Below are 17,816 nucleotides of genomic sequence, written 5' to 3' on the forward strand. Positions count from 1 at the left end.
TCTACATGGACTGCTCCCACGGCTACTCCTCGGCTCTCCAAGCATCCCGGGAGCCCCCCTGGGATCTGGAGCCTGTTCCTCAGACTGTCATTCTCTACAAGCTGAGCCACCATCTGCTCCAGTGTGTGTGTCTCTGTCTCTCTCTCTCTCTCTCCCCCCGCCTTCCCTCCGTCCACAGACATGCCAGGTCCCTCTTACGAAGCTTCTTATAAGCCATTTCCACGGTGGTTCCTTCAATTCCCTCATTTTATTGCTGGCAGCCACTCACTGCAAAGCGCCTGTGCTCACAGCCAACCGTCTACAGGGTGTGTCCACAAACCATCCTCTGCTACCACAGACTCACAAGTTGTGCCCACTCTTAGCCCCGTATGGTCCCTGGGGGGAACCCTCTTCAGTGTGACAGCCCCTCTCAGAGGTCCACTCTCTCTTAGGGGTTAAGCCCCTCCGCTTCTTGGAACTGCAATTTCTGAGCCTTAGCACGCCTATCTCTCGCCGTGGGCCCCCTGAGGGAGTCCACTCGCTCTGGACCCCGAGGCCTCCACTCCCAGAGGTGGTAATGTAACCCTGCTCTCTAGACTGGAGTGACTCTCAGCCATCTTAAAAAGGAAGGGTTTATTGAGCATCTGAACACAGCATAGAAAACTCTTAGTGCCCTCAGGCCTGGCCTCCCTCAGCACAGTACATCTAAGTCTCCCCTGCATCCAGGTGGGCTCTGCCTGCTCTCTCTCCAGTCCCAAGCCCCTGTGCTTTCCAGCTGGGCATCTGATATCACCTCCCCCAAGCCCCCCAAGCCCCGCCTCTGTCCCTTGTCTTCTGTCCAAGTAAACCAGGTTGTCTGGGCCTCCTCTCCTCTCAGCCATCCTTTGTTCTCCTCTGGCTGAAACTGGCTGGTCAGGTCATCCAGGTCCTGTCTTCATAGTCTATTGTCCTCCCACTAGCCAGAACTAGCTGTGACTCCTGAGCTGGTCACCAATCACTGGGGATCCATTCTCCAGGCTGTTGGCTGGGGTCCCAAGTTCTGTCGCTGGTCCTCTGTAATAACAAACTCCTTCTCCCATTCCCTCGTTAAACCAGTAATACCTAGAGAAACTGCGTCCCACCCTCTCAGCATGCAAACCATTGAAAAAACCCCACTTTGTCACAGTGAGTCACTGTTTCCATGTATTGTCAGGGATTTTTTCCCTGTTTATGGGTCTTGCACACAGTAACAAGGGTGGAGTGATTCATAGATTCCAAGGTCAGAAAAGATCATTGTGATCATCTCGTGTGAGACTTCCTGTGTCACAGACCAGAGAACTTCCCCAAAATAATTCCTAGAGCAGATCTTTGAGGAAAAACATCCAATCTTGATTTAAAACTTGTCACTGACTCCACCATGGCCCTGGTTAAATTGTTGAAATGGTTAATTATTTTCACCATTAAAAATTTACACCTTATTTCCAGTCAGAATCTGAGCTTCAACTTCCAGCCATTGGATGGTGTTAGACCTTTCTCTACTAGACTGAAGAGCCAATTGTTAAATATTTGTTCCCTGTGTAAGTACTGATAGACTGATCAAGTTACCCCTTAATCTTTTCTTTGTTAAACTAAAGAGATTGAGCTCCTTGAGTCTATATAAGGCAGGTTTTCTAATCCTTTAATTTTCATGTCTCTTCTCTGAGCCCTTTTCAGTTTATCAACATCCTTCTTGAATTGTGGACACCTGAACTGGTCACGCTATTGTAGCAGCAGTGGCAACCGTGCCAAATACAGAAATAAAATAACCTCTCTGCTCCTACTTGAGATTCTTCTGTTTTATGCATCCAAGAATCGCATTAACCCTTTTGACCACTAGGTTGCACTGGGAGCTCATGTTCAGCTGATTATCACCACTACCCCCAAATCTTTTTTAGAGTCACTACTTCCCAGGATAGAGTTCCCCATCCTGCAAGTATGGCCTACATTCTTTGTTCCTAGATGTATCCATTTACATTTAACCATATTAAAATGCACACTGTTTACCAAGCAATCCAGATCACTCTGTATCAGTGTTCTGTCCTCATCACTATTTACCACTCCCCCAATTTTTGTGTCATCTGCAAACATTTTCAGTGACGATTTTACGTTTTCTTCTAGGTCATTGATAAAAATGTTAAATAACACAGTGCCAAGATCAGTCCCTGCAGGACTCTACTGGAAACACACCTGTTAGATGATGATTCCCTGATTACAGTTACATTTGGAGACCTATCAGTTAACCAGTTTTTAATCCATTTAATGTGTGCCATGTTAATTTTATGTTCTAGTTCATCAAAATGTCATGCAATACAAAGTCAAATGCCTTATAGAAGTTGTTTCCATCAGTGCTGTTACCTTTATCAACCAAATTTATAATCTCAGCAAAAAAAAATACCAAGTTAGTTTGACAGGATCTGTTTTCCATAAACTGAGGTTGATGATTGGCATTTAATTATACTACCTTCCTTTAATTCTTTATTAATCTAATCCCATTATCAGCTGCTCCGTTACGTTGTCTGGGAACAATGTCAGACTGACAGGCATGTAACTAACCAGGCTATCCAATTTACCCTTTTTAAAAAATTGGCACATTAGCTTTCTTCGTCTTCTGGAACTTTCCCTAGAGTTCCAAGACTTATCAACATTAATGGTTCAGTGAGCTCCTCGGACAACTCCTTCAAAACTCTTGGATGCAAATTATCCATGCCTGCTGATTTAAAAATGTCTAACTTTAGTAGCTATTTTACATCCTCCTGAGATTCTAGTGGAATGGAAAGAGCATTATCAAATGGTATGACTACCTCCTCTGTTTTTTATTTATTTATTTATTTTCTCAAAATCCCACATTTGACATGGGAGCAGGTCTGGTACCCCAACCTACTTTTAACTCATTGAAATTGACCAGAAATGCCTTTAAACAAAGCAGCATAGGGAAATCTGTACCTTTATGCTTTCTCTCTTAAAATGAGCATCAGAGTAACACTGTGACACTGTTAACTGCATGAAAACTGCTTTGATTAGGGATGTACGTGAACAAATCTCTTGATAGCAGTGTGTATGATGTTTAGCTTTGGAATACTGAATGCAAAGAGTTAAATCAGGATATTATGGTGCTCTGTCTTCAAGTCAGTAGTTTAGCAGTGACAAAGTCCTACTTCTGCATGTCTGAGTCAATTGTTTAAAAACAAGAAAATTGCCTTGACCTTGGTATAATGGGATTCTTATACCCTCTTGTGTTTAAAATCAGCATGTGCAGTGATTACCATAATTAGCATCATCATGGCAACTGCTGTGTATTTCATATATGTGTGTAGGGGGCGGGGGGGGAGATGCAAGACATTAACGTAGGTAACCGTGTCATCTTGAGATACAGCTAACATATATTGAGGGCTAGAAGAGATGTGCAGAACAGATGAAGACATCCTATAAAACATGTCTAACTACCCATAGCCATCTAAAACTATGACTTGGAGCAGATAAATGCTGCCTTTATGCTTGCAAGAACTAGTTTGAATGCATGCTAAATAGATGAGTGGCACTCTTTCTGTGGGCTGGCTAGAAAAAAGATTTCTCTAGAAAAGCAATTTTTCTTGCCACTTTTCAGAGTAGCAACCGTGTTAGTCTGTGTTCACAAAAAGAAAAGGAGTACTTGTGGCACCTTAGAGACTAACAAATTTATTTGTTTCTCTAAGGTGCCACAAGTACTCCTTTTCTTTTTTCTTGCCATTGACTGTTTTCTATTTCATGTTTCTTTAACACTTTTGCAGCTCTTTCTGGGGTCTCATTCTCTTTCCACCTAGTTTCCTCTTCCTGCTTGATTCTTCAGTGAAGTCTTGCTCCTGTGCTCCTAGGCATTGCTGTGAGGGCACTCTTTTTGCCCTAAACACAGATACTTGAGATTAATGTGCTATGTCCCATACAGAACAAATCTTGCAACTACAGGAGCAAGCCATTGGCTCCCCAGCATGCATCTTCACTAATTAGCAAGAAGCGGGGCCCTTTAGTACCAGGAGAGAACTGCAGGTCTTTGTATGCAAATAGTTTAATTTGTTTCACGTAGTGCTTAATCTCAGTTTACTGTTTTATATTAACAGGGCACAGGGGCAAGCTGAGCAATACCATCACATTGAATGCTTCCTGTTGCCCTGCAATGTCTTCAAAATAGTTTAAATGTGTAATGTTGAGCTTCTGGAGGAAGGTTAGCTTGCAGTGCTTGTGTATGACAATCATGTACAGAATTGTAAACCATCAGTACTGGGTGATAGAAAAGCCTTCTTGGTTACGCAGTTTCATCTTCGTGTCAATGCAGGAGTAGTTGAGATGGCAGGGTTTCCTTTTTCATTTGGAGACTATTCTAAAGCAAAACGTGGCTCACTTATCCTGTTCAGCCTAAATTTTCCTAGTCTTATCCTATTATTTTTACGTCTTGTCTTTATGGGGAAATTGACCAGAATAGTTCCCCAAGTGGACATTCTATTTTAGAATAAATCACTTTTATTCTGGAATAATTAGTGCACTATTTGAGCACACTAATTATTCCAAAATAGGGTCCACATGGGGAGCTATTCTGCAATAGTTAATTCTGGTCAATTTCCCTGTGCAGACAAGCCTTTAATTATAGCCAGGCGCCTCACAGTAACTAGCTTCTTTCCATCCAGGGTGTTTACACCTTTCAAATAGGTATAAACTGTAAATCCTGTGGCTTCTGCTCCCCCATCCCTTAGCTGTCAGCCAAACGTCAGTCTCGTCCCTCCAGCTCCCTGATCATTTTTGTTGCTGTTCTTTGAATTCCTCCATTTTTCAATATCTTTCTGGCAAACTGATGACAGAACTGAACACAATATTCTAGGTACCATGTAGAGAGAGAGAGAGAGAGGCTCTGACAGGATGCCTCCACATATGCAGCTTCTGCATTGTGTTGGCATTTCTTGCTGTCTAGTTTATATTGCAGCTCTTGTCCAGCTTGCTGTCTCCTGTCCCCTGCAGGTCTTAATATTACTGCTTTTCAGGTTTCTTTCTCCCATTAAGCATGTTTGATTTTTTTCTCCAGATGTATTGGCTTCACTTGATTTATTCTCTGCCCACTTTTCCAACCCCTCGTAGGTCCCCATTGTATCCTCACTGGGTTTACAGCATTTACCAATTTAGTATCTGTTAATTAAATTAACATGCTATTTTCTCCCTTCTCCAGCTTGCTAATGAAGGTACACTGGATCCTCGCTAAACGCGGGATTTGGGATCCATGCTTGGTACCGCGTTAACACGGGGACCGCATTAAAATGAATTCCAATTAAAGTAATTAAATTTGGGAACCATGGCCGCAACCGCATTATATGCAAATTCATACTATATAGACACGCGTTCTAGCAAGGGTCCGGTGTATTTAATAAGATATGATCTTCCCTGGATCCCTATGATACTTGCCAGACACCACCTCACCTGACTTGATACTGATCAGTTTCTGGTTGCCCTTTATTTAGGGTGTTGCAAGCCAACTATCAGTTCACATAAGCATCCGTATCCAAGCTGATCTGAATGAACACTGAATATGGTTTTGCTAGACACTTGCTCACTCACTTCATTTTCTATCTAGCTGGGCATTTTCAAATCTACCCGTTGTTCTGTGTGTACGGCCCAATTTCATTTCATCTATTACATTCCCTTCAACTACTGAACTCATAATTCTAGTTAAAAATAATCAACAATCTAGTTCTGTCTTTCGAGATCCTTGCCTTATTGCCTTGTTTAGTTAAGATGTAATGAAAATTCTTCCTCTGACTTCAAATGTTTTCCCCGAGAGGCCTTCCAGTCTTATTCAACTCAGTCAAAATGACTGGCTCTGTGAGAAATGAGAGAATGACAAGGATAAGACAAGACTGGGATGTTCTCTGTGGCAGTCTTGTTCTTCCCCTGAAGCACTGCCAGTTTGAGGTGCTCCCCATGTGTCCTGCAGTAGCATTTGGGAATGTTGCATATAACAAGGGCATTCTTCACTATTTTGTTCTGTTCTGAGCACCTGGTCATGTAACTCACCAGGAGAAAGCATTTAGGAATCATAGAACTCTCCTTTAGGATTAGGTGAAGGTTACTGGGTGGTGCTGCTCCTCATCCAGTTCTTTTGTGTTGCATTTCAGAATGAACTGGACAAGGTGAAAGCACAGCTCTCTGGGAAAGGTGAGTTCAGAAAGGAAACGGAAGAGCACTCTGCCTAGCAGCAAGGGTGCGGAGAGAAACGCAAGATTGGCAGGCTACTGTTTTATTTTGTGCTGAGGCTTTCAGGTCAGTTTTCAGCAGAAAAATTGAGGCATTTGTATATGAGGGTGCTCTCTGAGCCTACAGTACAAGTGGGGTCTGCCTCTATGAAACTGGTCGGACAGAGCAAACTGGGGATCATGAGTCTTAAACTTGCTGGGCTGGTAAGTAGAGTAGAGGGACCTGTAGACTTTGTTCAATGCTAGGGCTCTTATGTGATACAGCTGTGCTGTAATTATGTCCCTTGCAAGATTGCCCTAGCTGACGTACCACTGACAGCTCAGTGTAGCGCTTATTCCAGGTGGGAATCGGTGGCAAGCAAAGATTGTTTCATTGAGTTAGACCTGTTTTGTTAGGAGACCCACAGTTGCCAGATGTCAGTAGCTCATTTCTTCAAGTGTAAAGTGGCAGAAGAGGGCATATAATTGGGGCCCAAAGAGAAATGGGAGAACTTTGGGATTTATTCAACTGCTGCGATGCTGCATCCCCAAAAGAGCAGGCGCAATTTGATGTGTGGATTTCCATTTTCTCATTGCTTTAAAGAGCTCGGGCTCTTTAATTTTAGAGTCAGTTTGATGGAGGCAGGAAAGTGAAAACCCTGGGGATGGTGTCGATGTGTTTAAGAATTGTCTGTAGGCAGCCTGTCATCAGAACATGAATCATGAGCTGCCAAAGGAAAATGTCAGTCTGAGTGACAGAAATCCTGAGACATGAGTTTGCAATAAGCAAAATTTAAAAAAACACAAAACACCTTTAAAGGGAGCTTGGAGTGGGGAGAGTTTCAGCCGTTTCCACTTTTCTTTTGGGTCCTCTGCCCTCTCACACATGCAAGATGGACAGAAATAGCTGACTAGATCTATTTATTAGCCTGAAAACAGTTAAAAAATCTATCAGATGCCTATACCAAGGCCCCTCCTTGCAAGCAGTCCGGGGCGGTGACATAGTTAGTACCTTCTGGGGAAGAGTGCTGGGACTCCTACCAGAATGCTCTCCAAAGGAATTGCTTTGCAGATTTGCTTTTTTATGTTAGGTAGGAGGTACTGGACTTGAAGGTCTCTCTGATGGGAAGGAGGAGCTTTCTTCTGTCCTATGTCCTGACTGTGTATAGTCTATTACTCCTGCCCTGTTAGCCTCAGGGACTCTGCCCCCACTGCTTCCATCTTCGATTCCTCCTTTTTCAAGAATCTGCCTCTGCTTGTAGCTTTCCCCAGCAGCAGAATGAAGGTAGCCTTGTCAGTTTCACAGCTGCCACAGGGGACTCTAAAGAGCAGATGTGTACCTGAGAAGAGTGTTCTACGCACCTGAGACCAGCAGCTGAGGTGCTGGATCTGTCTGCAGAGCCCAGGAGGCATTGCTGCACTCTGGTCACGTTGGAACATTTTCTTCCTGTCACAAATACCAGAAATGAAACATTTGTTGGCCCTGAAAGCTTCAGTCTTGCAGAGCTAGCCTCCTGCCACCACATCAGGGGAAGTCCTGCCTGAAAGTGTGTGCAGTGGGATACCTCTCCAATAATGGTCAGCTACTACCAGAGAGCTGATGGAAACCGGGAGGATGAGTGGATTTAAATAGTGCTTAAAAATAGTGCTGCTTTGCTGTCCATGTCTTGCTGTAGTAGCACTGCGAGAGGCGGGGACCACTGCCTTATACTGCTGCAAAACAGGAGCTTTCTAGTGATGTAAAATGTTCTCTGCTGCCTCTGTCAGCTCATGATACTGGTCAGTCTGACCACCAGCTGGCTTTCCTGCCTCCCTCCGGAACATGCTTCAGTTCCAGCAGGATCTGTGCACCCCAGTATCTCATGTGGCTGAAGGCAGGCACAAATACACCTTTGAGGCCAAAAGTCTTTATTGCTGGCAGCCAAGGTGTTGGAATTGAGGATATTAGTGTGGGGGAGGGGCGATCAGAACAACAGGATTTTAAAGCCTTGTGATATGCAAGGACTGGAAGTGTTCCAGAGAGATAAATCTGCCTTAATCAAGTACCACATGGCCTTTCAGAGCCACAGTGCATTCTGCAGAGCTGTGCTTTAATGCTGCTTCGCTTGTGTGTTTGTGATCACGCACCCAGAGAGAGACAGACTGTGGTGAGGGTGAGTGATGGCAGCATAACTGCACAGCCGCGTAATTGCTCTGCATGTAGGCACTGTGTTCCTGTGCACAGCAGTGGCTGTCAAGCCTATCTAAGCGTGTACCCCGTGCACACGACTTCTCGCTGGGAGAGCAACATCAAGGCAGCTCACTAGAACTTTGTAGTTCTATAAATGTTTCATTCAGCCTGCAAGGATGCTGGCTCTTTGCACCGAAGCTTGACTTTGGGAGCAGCTGGGGGATAGCGCATGATGATTAGCTCAGTCCACATTAACTGGGCAAGCTAGGACAGTGCTGAAAGGCCATTGAGGGGAACTTCTCTTGACTGGTAAAGAAATGTTTGAAGCCTACTGATGCTGGGTGCAGGGATTGCTTAGCACAGGTCCTGTCTGACACATTGCATTTGGCAGGGAGGGGGTCTGATGGGAAATGGCTAAGTCTCGGAGAGTTTCTCAATCTGAATTTACATATCCTGTCTGTCACTCTGGCTGCATATCTGCCCTTATACCCATGGGTCTCAGGGTTGCCCAGGGCAAGGCGTTCCAAGTGCTATATGAGCATTTCCTTTCAGAGAAGGAGAAGCGAGACTGCCAGTCTATCATAGACACACTGAGGGAGACTGTGGATGCTCACAACGCCACCATCGAGTCACTCCAGAAAGCCCTGTATGAGACGGAGATGCTGTGTTCTACTCTCAAGGTACCTTTCTCCATGGGCAGCATACATCTGATCTACCCCCTGTCTGGCTAGGGTTACGGTCTCACTGGCTCTTCCTCTGCATCATGCTATCCTCATGCCTGTGCAGAGAGGACAGATGGCTCTGCGCTCGGAGGTCAGAGTTCTGTTCCTGGCTCTGAAACCAGCTCCCTGTGACGTGTGTGGGCCCCATCTCTCGAGATGTGAAGTAGAAGGAGAGCAGTGGGGCTGTGTTCCCGTTTAAGATAATCCTTTAACTTTGTCTGAACTCCTTGAGGAGGTGGTGTTATAGAAGATCCAAGGGAGCAAAGGGTTAAGGTTCTCTAGGGCAGCAGTACTGTTTCAAGGCTATGTCTTTCAGTTCTAACCACACATCACCCTGGGACAGTAATCTCCTGAGGTACCTCCTTTGGACCCAGGCACCTTGGAAGAGATGAGAGATTGGGGAAACAATACACTTTTATTGAATGAATCTAAAGCAGTTGGAGTACTTGACATGTTAAAACATTGGGTCTTCTCTGTGCTTAGCATAAGTGATTTGTGGCTGGGGTGGATTGTTAGAATCCTGCTTAAAAATGGCATTCCACTCAAGACCAGGGAATGAAAGGCAAAAGTGCATGCTGACGTGTTCAGCCTGCGATGAGCTGGGTCTGGCTTGTTGATGCAGTGTCTGTATTGATCTTCCATCGCATCAGAGTGAATGCCCTCTTAGGGAAAGGGACTCTAGCTTCTGTTAAGGACTGACACTAGTGCCCTGCATTAAATCTCTTTCTGTAGGCCTGGTGGGGTTCAGTGTGAATTGGTTAATGTTAATTAATGATTTCCTCCTCCACCCAGGCAAGTTAATTGAAATGTACAGAGAGAAAGTTACAAGTTTAGGCTGGGTTGGACCAACCCTTGTACTGCTGCCAAACCGGTTCTGTAGTCAAGCCACTAACAGGAAATAATTTGTGTGTTTGTGTATATAGTCATGACTCATGAGTGAATAGCAGCTAGGACAGGCTTAAGTGGGATGGCCACGTCCCTGTGATGCCCCCCAGGGAAACTGATCTAACTTAATCATAGTGATTGGTCTTTGCTGCTGTTTAATTGAGATGATAGTGCCATAAATTCCACGTATTGGGGGTGCACTTCACCACCGAGTAAACTGTGCTTCACCAGCTGTCAGTGCCGAGCTGCAGTCTTAATGCACCCAAGTTAAACAGAAGAAAAAAGGTGAAACTGTGAAAATCTCTCTTCACCCCAAGGGTACTTTGTCCCTGACTTTTCATGTTTTTCAGTGGTTTTATAGGTCACTGGGATATCTCAATGAACAGAATGTCTCTGTGAGGCTTATTGGCATTTCCTAGTCTTGCAAATGCTCCAGTTGCTGTAAAACTCTAAATCAGGGTGTGCTGTTGCAGCTGATATAAATGAGCCCTTCCCAAGATGTTTTTGCTCTAAGTGATTGGGTTTGCTGCTAGGTTTGCACACACCCTCTCTCCTGGGCTTTCCCTACCCCAAATTCAAGGTGAGACTCAGAACCTATCTTCCTCTGACTGTAATTGCTCTCTGACACATGTGAAAGCCCCTCCAGCGTAATCTGGGAACGTTAGAAGAAAAGGCACCATTTTGGTTGCATCTTCTCCTCTTGAAAGTGTCTGAGATCTCACAGCAGAGTTCTGTGCACTGTTTCTTCTCAGACAGTTTAAAGCAGGGGTAGGCAACCTATGGCACGTGTGCCAAAGGCCCGCGAGCTGATTTCAGTGGCACTCGCGCTGCCCGGGTCCTGGCCACCGGTCCGGAGGGCTCTGCATTTTAATTTAATTTTAAATGAAGCTTCTTAAACATTTTAAAAACCTTATTTACTTTACATACAACAATAGTTTAGTTATATATTATAGACTTATAGAAAGAGACCTTCTAAAAACATTTAAAATGTATTACTGGCACGTGAAACCTTAAATTAGAGTGGGCACACCACTTCTGAAAGGTTGCCAACCCCTGGTTTAAAGTGTAAGGCTTGGAGCCTCTGCTATGCTGTAGCAGGCTTTTCTAGCCATGGCAGAGGCCAAATTAATCATTCATCAAATTCAAGCAGCACCTGTCTTCCGCTGGCACCACGTCAGTTACAGATGAACCTGCTTGGTGCCTCGGGATGACAGTTGGATGCCACAAAGGGGCAAATATGGTCGTGTTGGCAGTTCTGGCCAGGGAGTCTGAGAACCGTGTATCATGCCAGTTTAAAGCAATGAGGGAAGTGGAAAGAGTAGTGCAAATGTGGTGGAGAGAGCTGGCCAGGAGCGGCAGAAGGTGGCACTGGTATGAGAAAGGTAACCATCCTAGCTAGGCAAGGTGAGACCTTGCAGACCTCTCTCCACCTGTTGTATTTAATAATATGGTGAGGCAGTGGGAAGGTCTAAGACTGAATGCATATTAAACCCCTCCAGCTTCTGCCGAGAGGCGAGGATGCTGTCTTTGGCCAATCTTCTCTCTGGAGTCAGATCAAACAGTGTCTCACTGAAAAGCAGGAAGGCCATCAGGAACCTTTGAAGCTGATATGTTAAACTGTCCAGGCAGATCAAAGCTTAGGGAATACAGATGAACTGAAAGGGTGTTTAAAAAACCATCTGATCCCCACGGGAGCCCCTTATACACATTAATATTCAGTTGATCCCACTCAGGCCACGTCCTACTGCAAGTCATTCCGAGAATACCTAGAAAACCAGGCAGCACCTTCAGGCAGCTCCAGATGCCCCTCCAGCGTAATCTAATGGAGAGGGCACCATGTTGGGTGTGTCTTGGTAAAGTGTCTGAGAACTCCCAGCAAAGCCCCATGCAGGATTTCTTCTCGCATTTTCCACCGAATGCATCCGATGAAGTGAACTGTAGCTCACAAAAGCTTATGCTCTAATAAATTTGTTAGTCTCTAAGGTGCCACAAGTACTCCTTTTCTTTTTTGCGAATACAGACTAACACGGCTGCTACTCTGAAACCTGTTCTCGCATCTGGTAACAGATGGAAAGTCAGCAAAATGAGGGTTAGTACAGAGGGAACAGGGAGTGTCTGAATGGGGAGAAGGCTGCAGTAACTGGAGACCCTTCCCTATGGGGCTTTGTCACTTCTGAACACTGAAGGAGAGGGTCACATACGACTCTCCATGAATAATCCTAGTAGGAGCAATGGAATAGGGCAGTTCATGGACTGAAGTATCTGATGGCCAGCACTGAGAATTTGCTACACGTTGGGAGCTGAGTGAGTAGTGCAGCTGGGTGGGGAACCTATGGGTCCCTTGCTCCTGGGCTGTTAAAGATGGTGAGAGCTTTGAGGAGCCTGACTGCTGAGCAGGTTGTGCAAGTATTTCAGTGCACATATGCTTAGCTATATGTCTCCATAGGAGTCCCCATGTGCCATGCTAACTGCACACGTGCCTATCTCTGTCTCAGAAACAAATGAAGTACCTGGAGCAGCAGCAAGAAGATACCAAAGGTGCAAAAGAGGAGGCCCGAAGGCTGAGAAACAAACTGAAAACCATGGAGAGGTTAGATACAGGGCCTCTGCTGTGTACATATATGTGGGCTGGAGCCAGCATGCTGTTCAGTGGTCCGAGTCACTCACTCACTTCCTTAGAGGTCTTGCGCAGTAGTTCTGAATGCTACAAACACAGAGCTACTTGGGTTCAGCCTCAATTCCTAGTGCAGATGGAAATGTCACTGCTGTTGCACTGTTGAGATGGAGGTTTGGGAACCTCCTCCATCAGTGCTGGTGTGTCTTCATTGGTCCTGACCTGTCCAAACTCATCACCACCTCTTCCCACCCCTGGCAACTCTGGGCAGTTATTTGCTCCCTAAATATTTGGCACTCAGCTAGAGCTTTTCATCCCTAGCACTGGGAGCTTGGCTTACAGGTGTGGTAAGCAAGGCACGTAGATATTGATGTGAATTGTCCAGGGGGATCAGCACACTAGTGGCCCAGGTAAGAACCCAGCACTCCAACTCCTTTCCCAGCTCCACTCTTCATGGTTGTGTGGGAACCTGACAGGTAGTGTCTGTTTCAGGATTGAAATGCTCCTGCACAGCCAGCGCCCGGAAGTGGAGGAGATGATCCATGATATGGGAATAGGGCAGGCAGCAGTGGAACAGCTTGCAGTCTACTGCATCTCACTGAAAAAGTAGGTGCTGAAAACTTGGCAGTAGACTTGTTTGTTCCATCTCTTTGATATGTGTATATGTAGAGCTCCCCCTGCAGGGTACTGGAGAAAAGTACAGTGGTTTAGCTGCTGTGAATGCCTTTGTTACTACACTGGGCTTTGACTGACCGAATCAAGGCGACTTAGATTGGAGGCTGCCACTTGGAATACCTCCACTGATACTGTGGACATATGCATTACTATAGGAACAGCTTTCAGAGCTGTCAGTGCACCTAGGTGTTGATTATTGGATGGCAGTTGAGGGAACAAACCATTGACATACTCTGGGGATGGTGGCACGATCCCTGAATGTCTCATTCATGCGGCACATAGTACTTGATAGCAGTGCTGCTATGGCTCCAATTGTTCAGCTCCCAAGTTTTTGCCATTCTTATCTGCGCTGGCTCTAGCTCCTACACAGAGATCCTTCTGCTCACACGGTGTTAAACCGCATCTTCGCCTGCTCCAATCTGATGGCAACTCGGTGATCACGATTTTATATGGCACTGCCAGTCAGAATGATTGCACCTGCATTGTAATCAGTAATGAGCTTCCACAGCAAATATCCCTAAGTGCCTCTGAACTGCACTTCTTAACCAGTGCTACATGTGCCCCTTCAGCTAGGAGGCTGCATGGTCCCCCAGGTCACATTCCCTTTCCATTTTGCAGTCAGGGACTTTTATTTTTGCCCCTTCCAGTCACTTGAGCACAGTCTCTATCTAAGCCTGTTCTTTTACCAGCCCAGTGCTGTGCTGGTGGTTGCCATACTGCATTTAGCATAGGTTTATCCAGTGTTCTCCCCAGTGGGGACTCTTGTATAACAGCCTTGCACCTAAAGTTCTGCAGCTGTGGAGCTGTGAATCAGGTATCTGCAGGCAGCATGTGATCACTGACTCCAGTTAAGAACTCTATCTCAAAAGCCCAGAGTGATTGTAGTTTGGGCTCTTTCCAGGGAATATGAAAATCTGAAAGAAGCTCGGAAGGCATCTAGTGAGATGACTGAGAAGCTAAAAAAGGAACTGTCTTCTTCCAATAATAAGGTAAGGAAAGTGCAGGGAGTTGCACATCAAAAGTGTCTGCGTGATCTCTGTTCTGTAGGTGTCCAGCCATAGCCTCTGCCCTGCACTCACACAGTGAGCACTGCTCCTGTCCAGCCAGCTGTATCAGTTACTCTAGCCACTGCTTGGTAAACTGAAAAATTTGGCTGGTTCTTCCTTGTGCTTGGAGCACGTGTTTGAAGAGCCCCACTGAGTGGTCAATCTGTTATCCTAAGATGTTGAAGAACCCAAGTAAATCTCTTCATTCTTTACAAATCCAGTGCTTATAACATCACAAACGCTATAATTTACCCCTGATGGAATGTTCTGCCTTCTTGTGTATAGGGCATCTGTGCCCTGCAGCAAGCTACCATCCCTGTCCTATATGGCTCACTGTCTGAAACAGGTGCTGTTGCAAGATGTGCTTGGGGGCTGAAGTGATACTGGTAATGTTATGTTAATGTGCTGTTGAGTATCCAAGCAGCCATGGCCTTCCCAGCCCTGGCCTTCTTAGCCCCGATGATCTAGCAGGTCCTGGCCTAGCCAGTGGCATTCCTTGATAATTTGGTTGAGGTCTGTGGCTGCTGACCCAGACTGGAGGTGGGATTGAGTAGCAACTTGAAACTTGTACCTGACGATGAGGCACAGTGGGGAGTGCATTGCCAAATACGAATCCCTCGGCCCTCCAATGTCAGCAGAGCAGATGTATTGTGATTTTGAGTGGCACGGGATGAATACAGGCTGCCCTTGCCTAGAAGTAGCCAGGCAGTATAGTCACAGTACGACTGAAGTCCCATAATATCATAGTCCAAGGTCTTAGAACAGAACTGTTTTCCTGAATTCCTGTTGGGTAGCACTAAGTTAGCCCCAGTACTAGTTGAATTAGTGAAGTTGCAGTGACTGGCATGTTTGTGGTGTTCTAATGCTGATGCAGCAAAGCAGCTGTCCCTGTGGGAGTGGTGAGGCCCCATCATCACTGTCCTGCAAGGTGGCAGTCCTGATTCCCTTTGATCTGATGTGTCTCAAATCCTGTAGAAACTCAAATTATTGAACCAAAGTGCAGCTGCTGCCAACATGTGTTAAACCACGGAAAAGCTGTCACCATTGGGCCTGAAAGCTCAGGAAATCACCTGTGAAACTTCTCTGCTGGAGGCTGGGTCTGAGATAAACCACTATGGGATTCCCTCTGCAGAGGACTTGAGGGAATGAATAGGGGTGGCTTGCTTACCCAGGAGTAAGCCAGCGATCTAGGCCTGTGCTTTTCAAACTTTTCCCTTGCAACCCAGGTGAAGAAAATTGTTGATGCTCATGACCCAACATAATATCTTTTTAATTAGTTTTCATAAAATCATAATATTGCAATACCTTCCGGATTAACCCACTTTACATAACGAACACTAGACACTAGTCTTAGTAAGCCTATGGTAAGGAGTGTAGGAAGTGGCCCAGGGTAGGGTGGGGGGTGGCTCTGTTTGGTAGTGAGGGCTCTAGCATGGAGCTGGGGATGAGGAGTTCAGGGTATGGAAGGGGGTCAGGGCTGGGGCAGAGGGTTGGGATGCAGGGGTGTGAGGGCTCTAGCTGGGAGTGCGGGCTCTGGGGTGGGGCCAGAGATGGAGTTTGGGGTGCAGGTAGGCTGCCTGAGGGCTGAGGCCAGAGGACTCGCTGCCAGCAGCAGTTAGCTCTGGGGGAGGGGCACCTCTCTCTCTCTCTCTGCCAGCAGGCAGCACAAAGCTCCAAGGGAAGGGGCCCCTCTCTCCTCCTGCCGGCCAGCAGCATGGAGCACCAAGAGAAGGGCCTCTCTCTCCTGGCCTGGAACGGCCTTCCAGGGCTTGGGGAGAAGCTTGCAGCAGCCCTGCAATCCGCAAGTTGCTCTCCTCCCCAGTTGCCGCCCACCCCCTACCTTTCTCCTAGATTCATAGATTCATAGATACTAAGGTCAGAAGGGACCACTCTGATCATCTAGTCCGACCTCCTGCACAGTGCAGGCCACAGAATGTCACCCACCACTCCTATGAAAAACCTCACCCGTGTCTGAGCTATTGAAGTCCTCAAATCATGGTTCAAAACTTCAAGGAGCAGAGAAGCCTCCCTCCAGTCAACCATGCCCCATGCTACAGAGGAAGGCAAAAAAACCTCCAGGGCCTCTCCAATCTGCCCTGGAGGAAAACTCCCTCCCGACCCCAAATATGGCAATCAGCCAAACCCTGAGCACATGGGCAAGATTCACCAGCCAGATACCCAGGAAAGAATTTTCTATAGTAAATCAGATCCCATCCATCTAATATCCCATCTCAGGGGATTTGGCCTATTTACCCTGAATATTTAAAGATCAATTACTTACCAAAATCCCATTATCCCATCATACCATCTCCTCCATAAACTTATCGAGTAGAATCTTAAAACCAGATAGATCTTTTGCCCCCACTGCTTCCCTTGGAAGGTTATTCCAAAACTTCACTCCTCTGATGGTTAAAAACCTTCGTCTGATTTCAAGTCTAAACTTCCTGGTGGCCAGTTTATACCCATTTGTTCTTGTGTCCACATTGGTGCTGAGCTTAAATAATTCCTCTCCCTCTCCTATATTTATCCCTCTGATCTATTTATAGAGAGCAATCATATCTCCCCTCAACCTTCTTTTAGTTAGGCTAAACAAGCCAAGCTCCTTAAGTCTCCTTTCATAAGAGAAGTTTTCCATTCCTCGGATCATCCTAGTAGCCCTTCTCTGTACCTGCTCCAGTTTGAATTCATCCTTTTTAAACATGGGAGACCAGAACTGCACACAGTATTTCAGATGAGGTCTCACCAGTGCCTTGTATAACGGTACTAAAACCTCCTTATCCCAACTGGAAATGCCTCTCCTGATGCATCCCAAAACCGCATTAGCTTTTTTCACAGCCATATCACATTGGCAGCTCATAGTCATCCTATGATCAACCAATACTCCAAGGTCCTTCTCCTCTTCCGTTACTTCTAATTGATGCGTCCCCAACTTATAACTAAAATTCTTGTTATTAATCCCTAAATGCATAACCTTACACTTCTCACTATTAAATTTCATCCTATTACTATTACTCCAGTTTACAAGGTCATCCAGATCCTCCTGTATAATATCCCGATCCTTCTCTGAATTGGCAATACCTCCCAGCTTTGTATCATCTGCAAACTTTATTAGCACACTCCCACTTTTTGTGCCAAGGTCAGTAACAAAAAGATTAAATAAGATTGGTCCCAAAACCGATCCCTGAGGAACTCCACTGGTAACCTCCCTCCAACCTGACAGTTCGCCTTTCAGTAGGACCCGTTGCAGTCTCCCCTTTAACCAATTCCTTATCCACCTTCTGATGTTCATATTGATCCCCATCTTCTCCAATTTAACTAATAATTCCCATGTGGCACGGTATCAAATGCCTTACTGAAATCTAGGTAAATTAGATCCACTGCATTTCCTTTATCTAAAAAATCTGTTACTTTCTCAAAGAAGGAGATCAGGTTGGTTTGGCACGATCTACCTTTTGTAAAACCATGTTGTATTTTGTCCCATTTACCATTGACTTCAATGTCCTTAACTAATTTCTC

At 45.7% G+C, this 17,816-nt stretch overlaps 1 protein-coding gene and 1 long non-coding RNA gene across 5 annotated transcripts in view; one reads left to right on the forward strand and one right to left on the reverse strand.

Annotated features, from left to right (window-relative positions):
* The window catches only part of LOC122460949, a 526,129-nt gene that overhangs the window by 274,449 nt on the left and 233,864 nt on the right, over window positions 1–17,816 (reverse strand). The window lies entirely within an intron of this gene.
* Window positions 1–17,816, forward strand: part of LOC119859353 (TRAF interacting protein) — an 85,055-nt gene that overhangs the window by 15,310 nt on the left and 51,929 nt on the right. For all 4 annotated transcript variants that reach the window (XR_006282595.1, XM_038411373.2, XM_043518373.1 and 1 more), the window contains exons 5-9: window positions 6,132–6,171; window positions 8,911–9,038; window positions 12,461–12,555; window positions 13,072–13,185; window positions 14,156–14,243. Coding sequence is in view for 3 of the 4 variants with exons in the window: in XM_038411373.2 (XP_038267301.1) it covers window positions 6,132–6,171; window positions 8,911–9,038; window positions 12,461–12,555; window positions 13,072–13,185; window positions 14,156–14,243 (465 nt within the window). In the remaining variant the exon portion in view is untranslated. The remainder of the gene's footprint in view (window positions 1–6,131; window positions 6,172–8,910; window positions 9,039–12,460; window positions 12,556–13,071; window positions 13,186–14,155; window positions 14,244–17,816) is intronic.

Source organism: Dermochelys coriacea, chromosome 7, assembly GCF_009764565.3.
Source record: "Dermochelys coriacea isolate rDerCor1 chromosome 7, rDerCor1.pri.v4, whole genome shotgun sequence".
Lineage (NCBI taxonomy): Eukaryota > Metazoa > Chordata > Testudines > Dermochelyidae > Dermochelys > Dermochelys coriacea.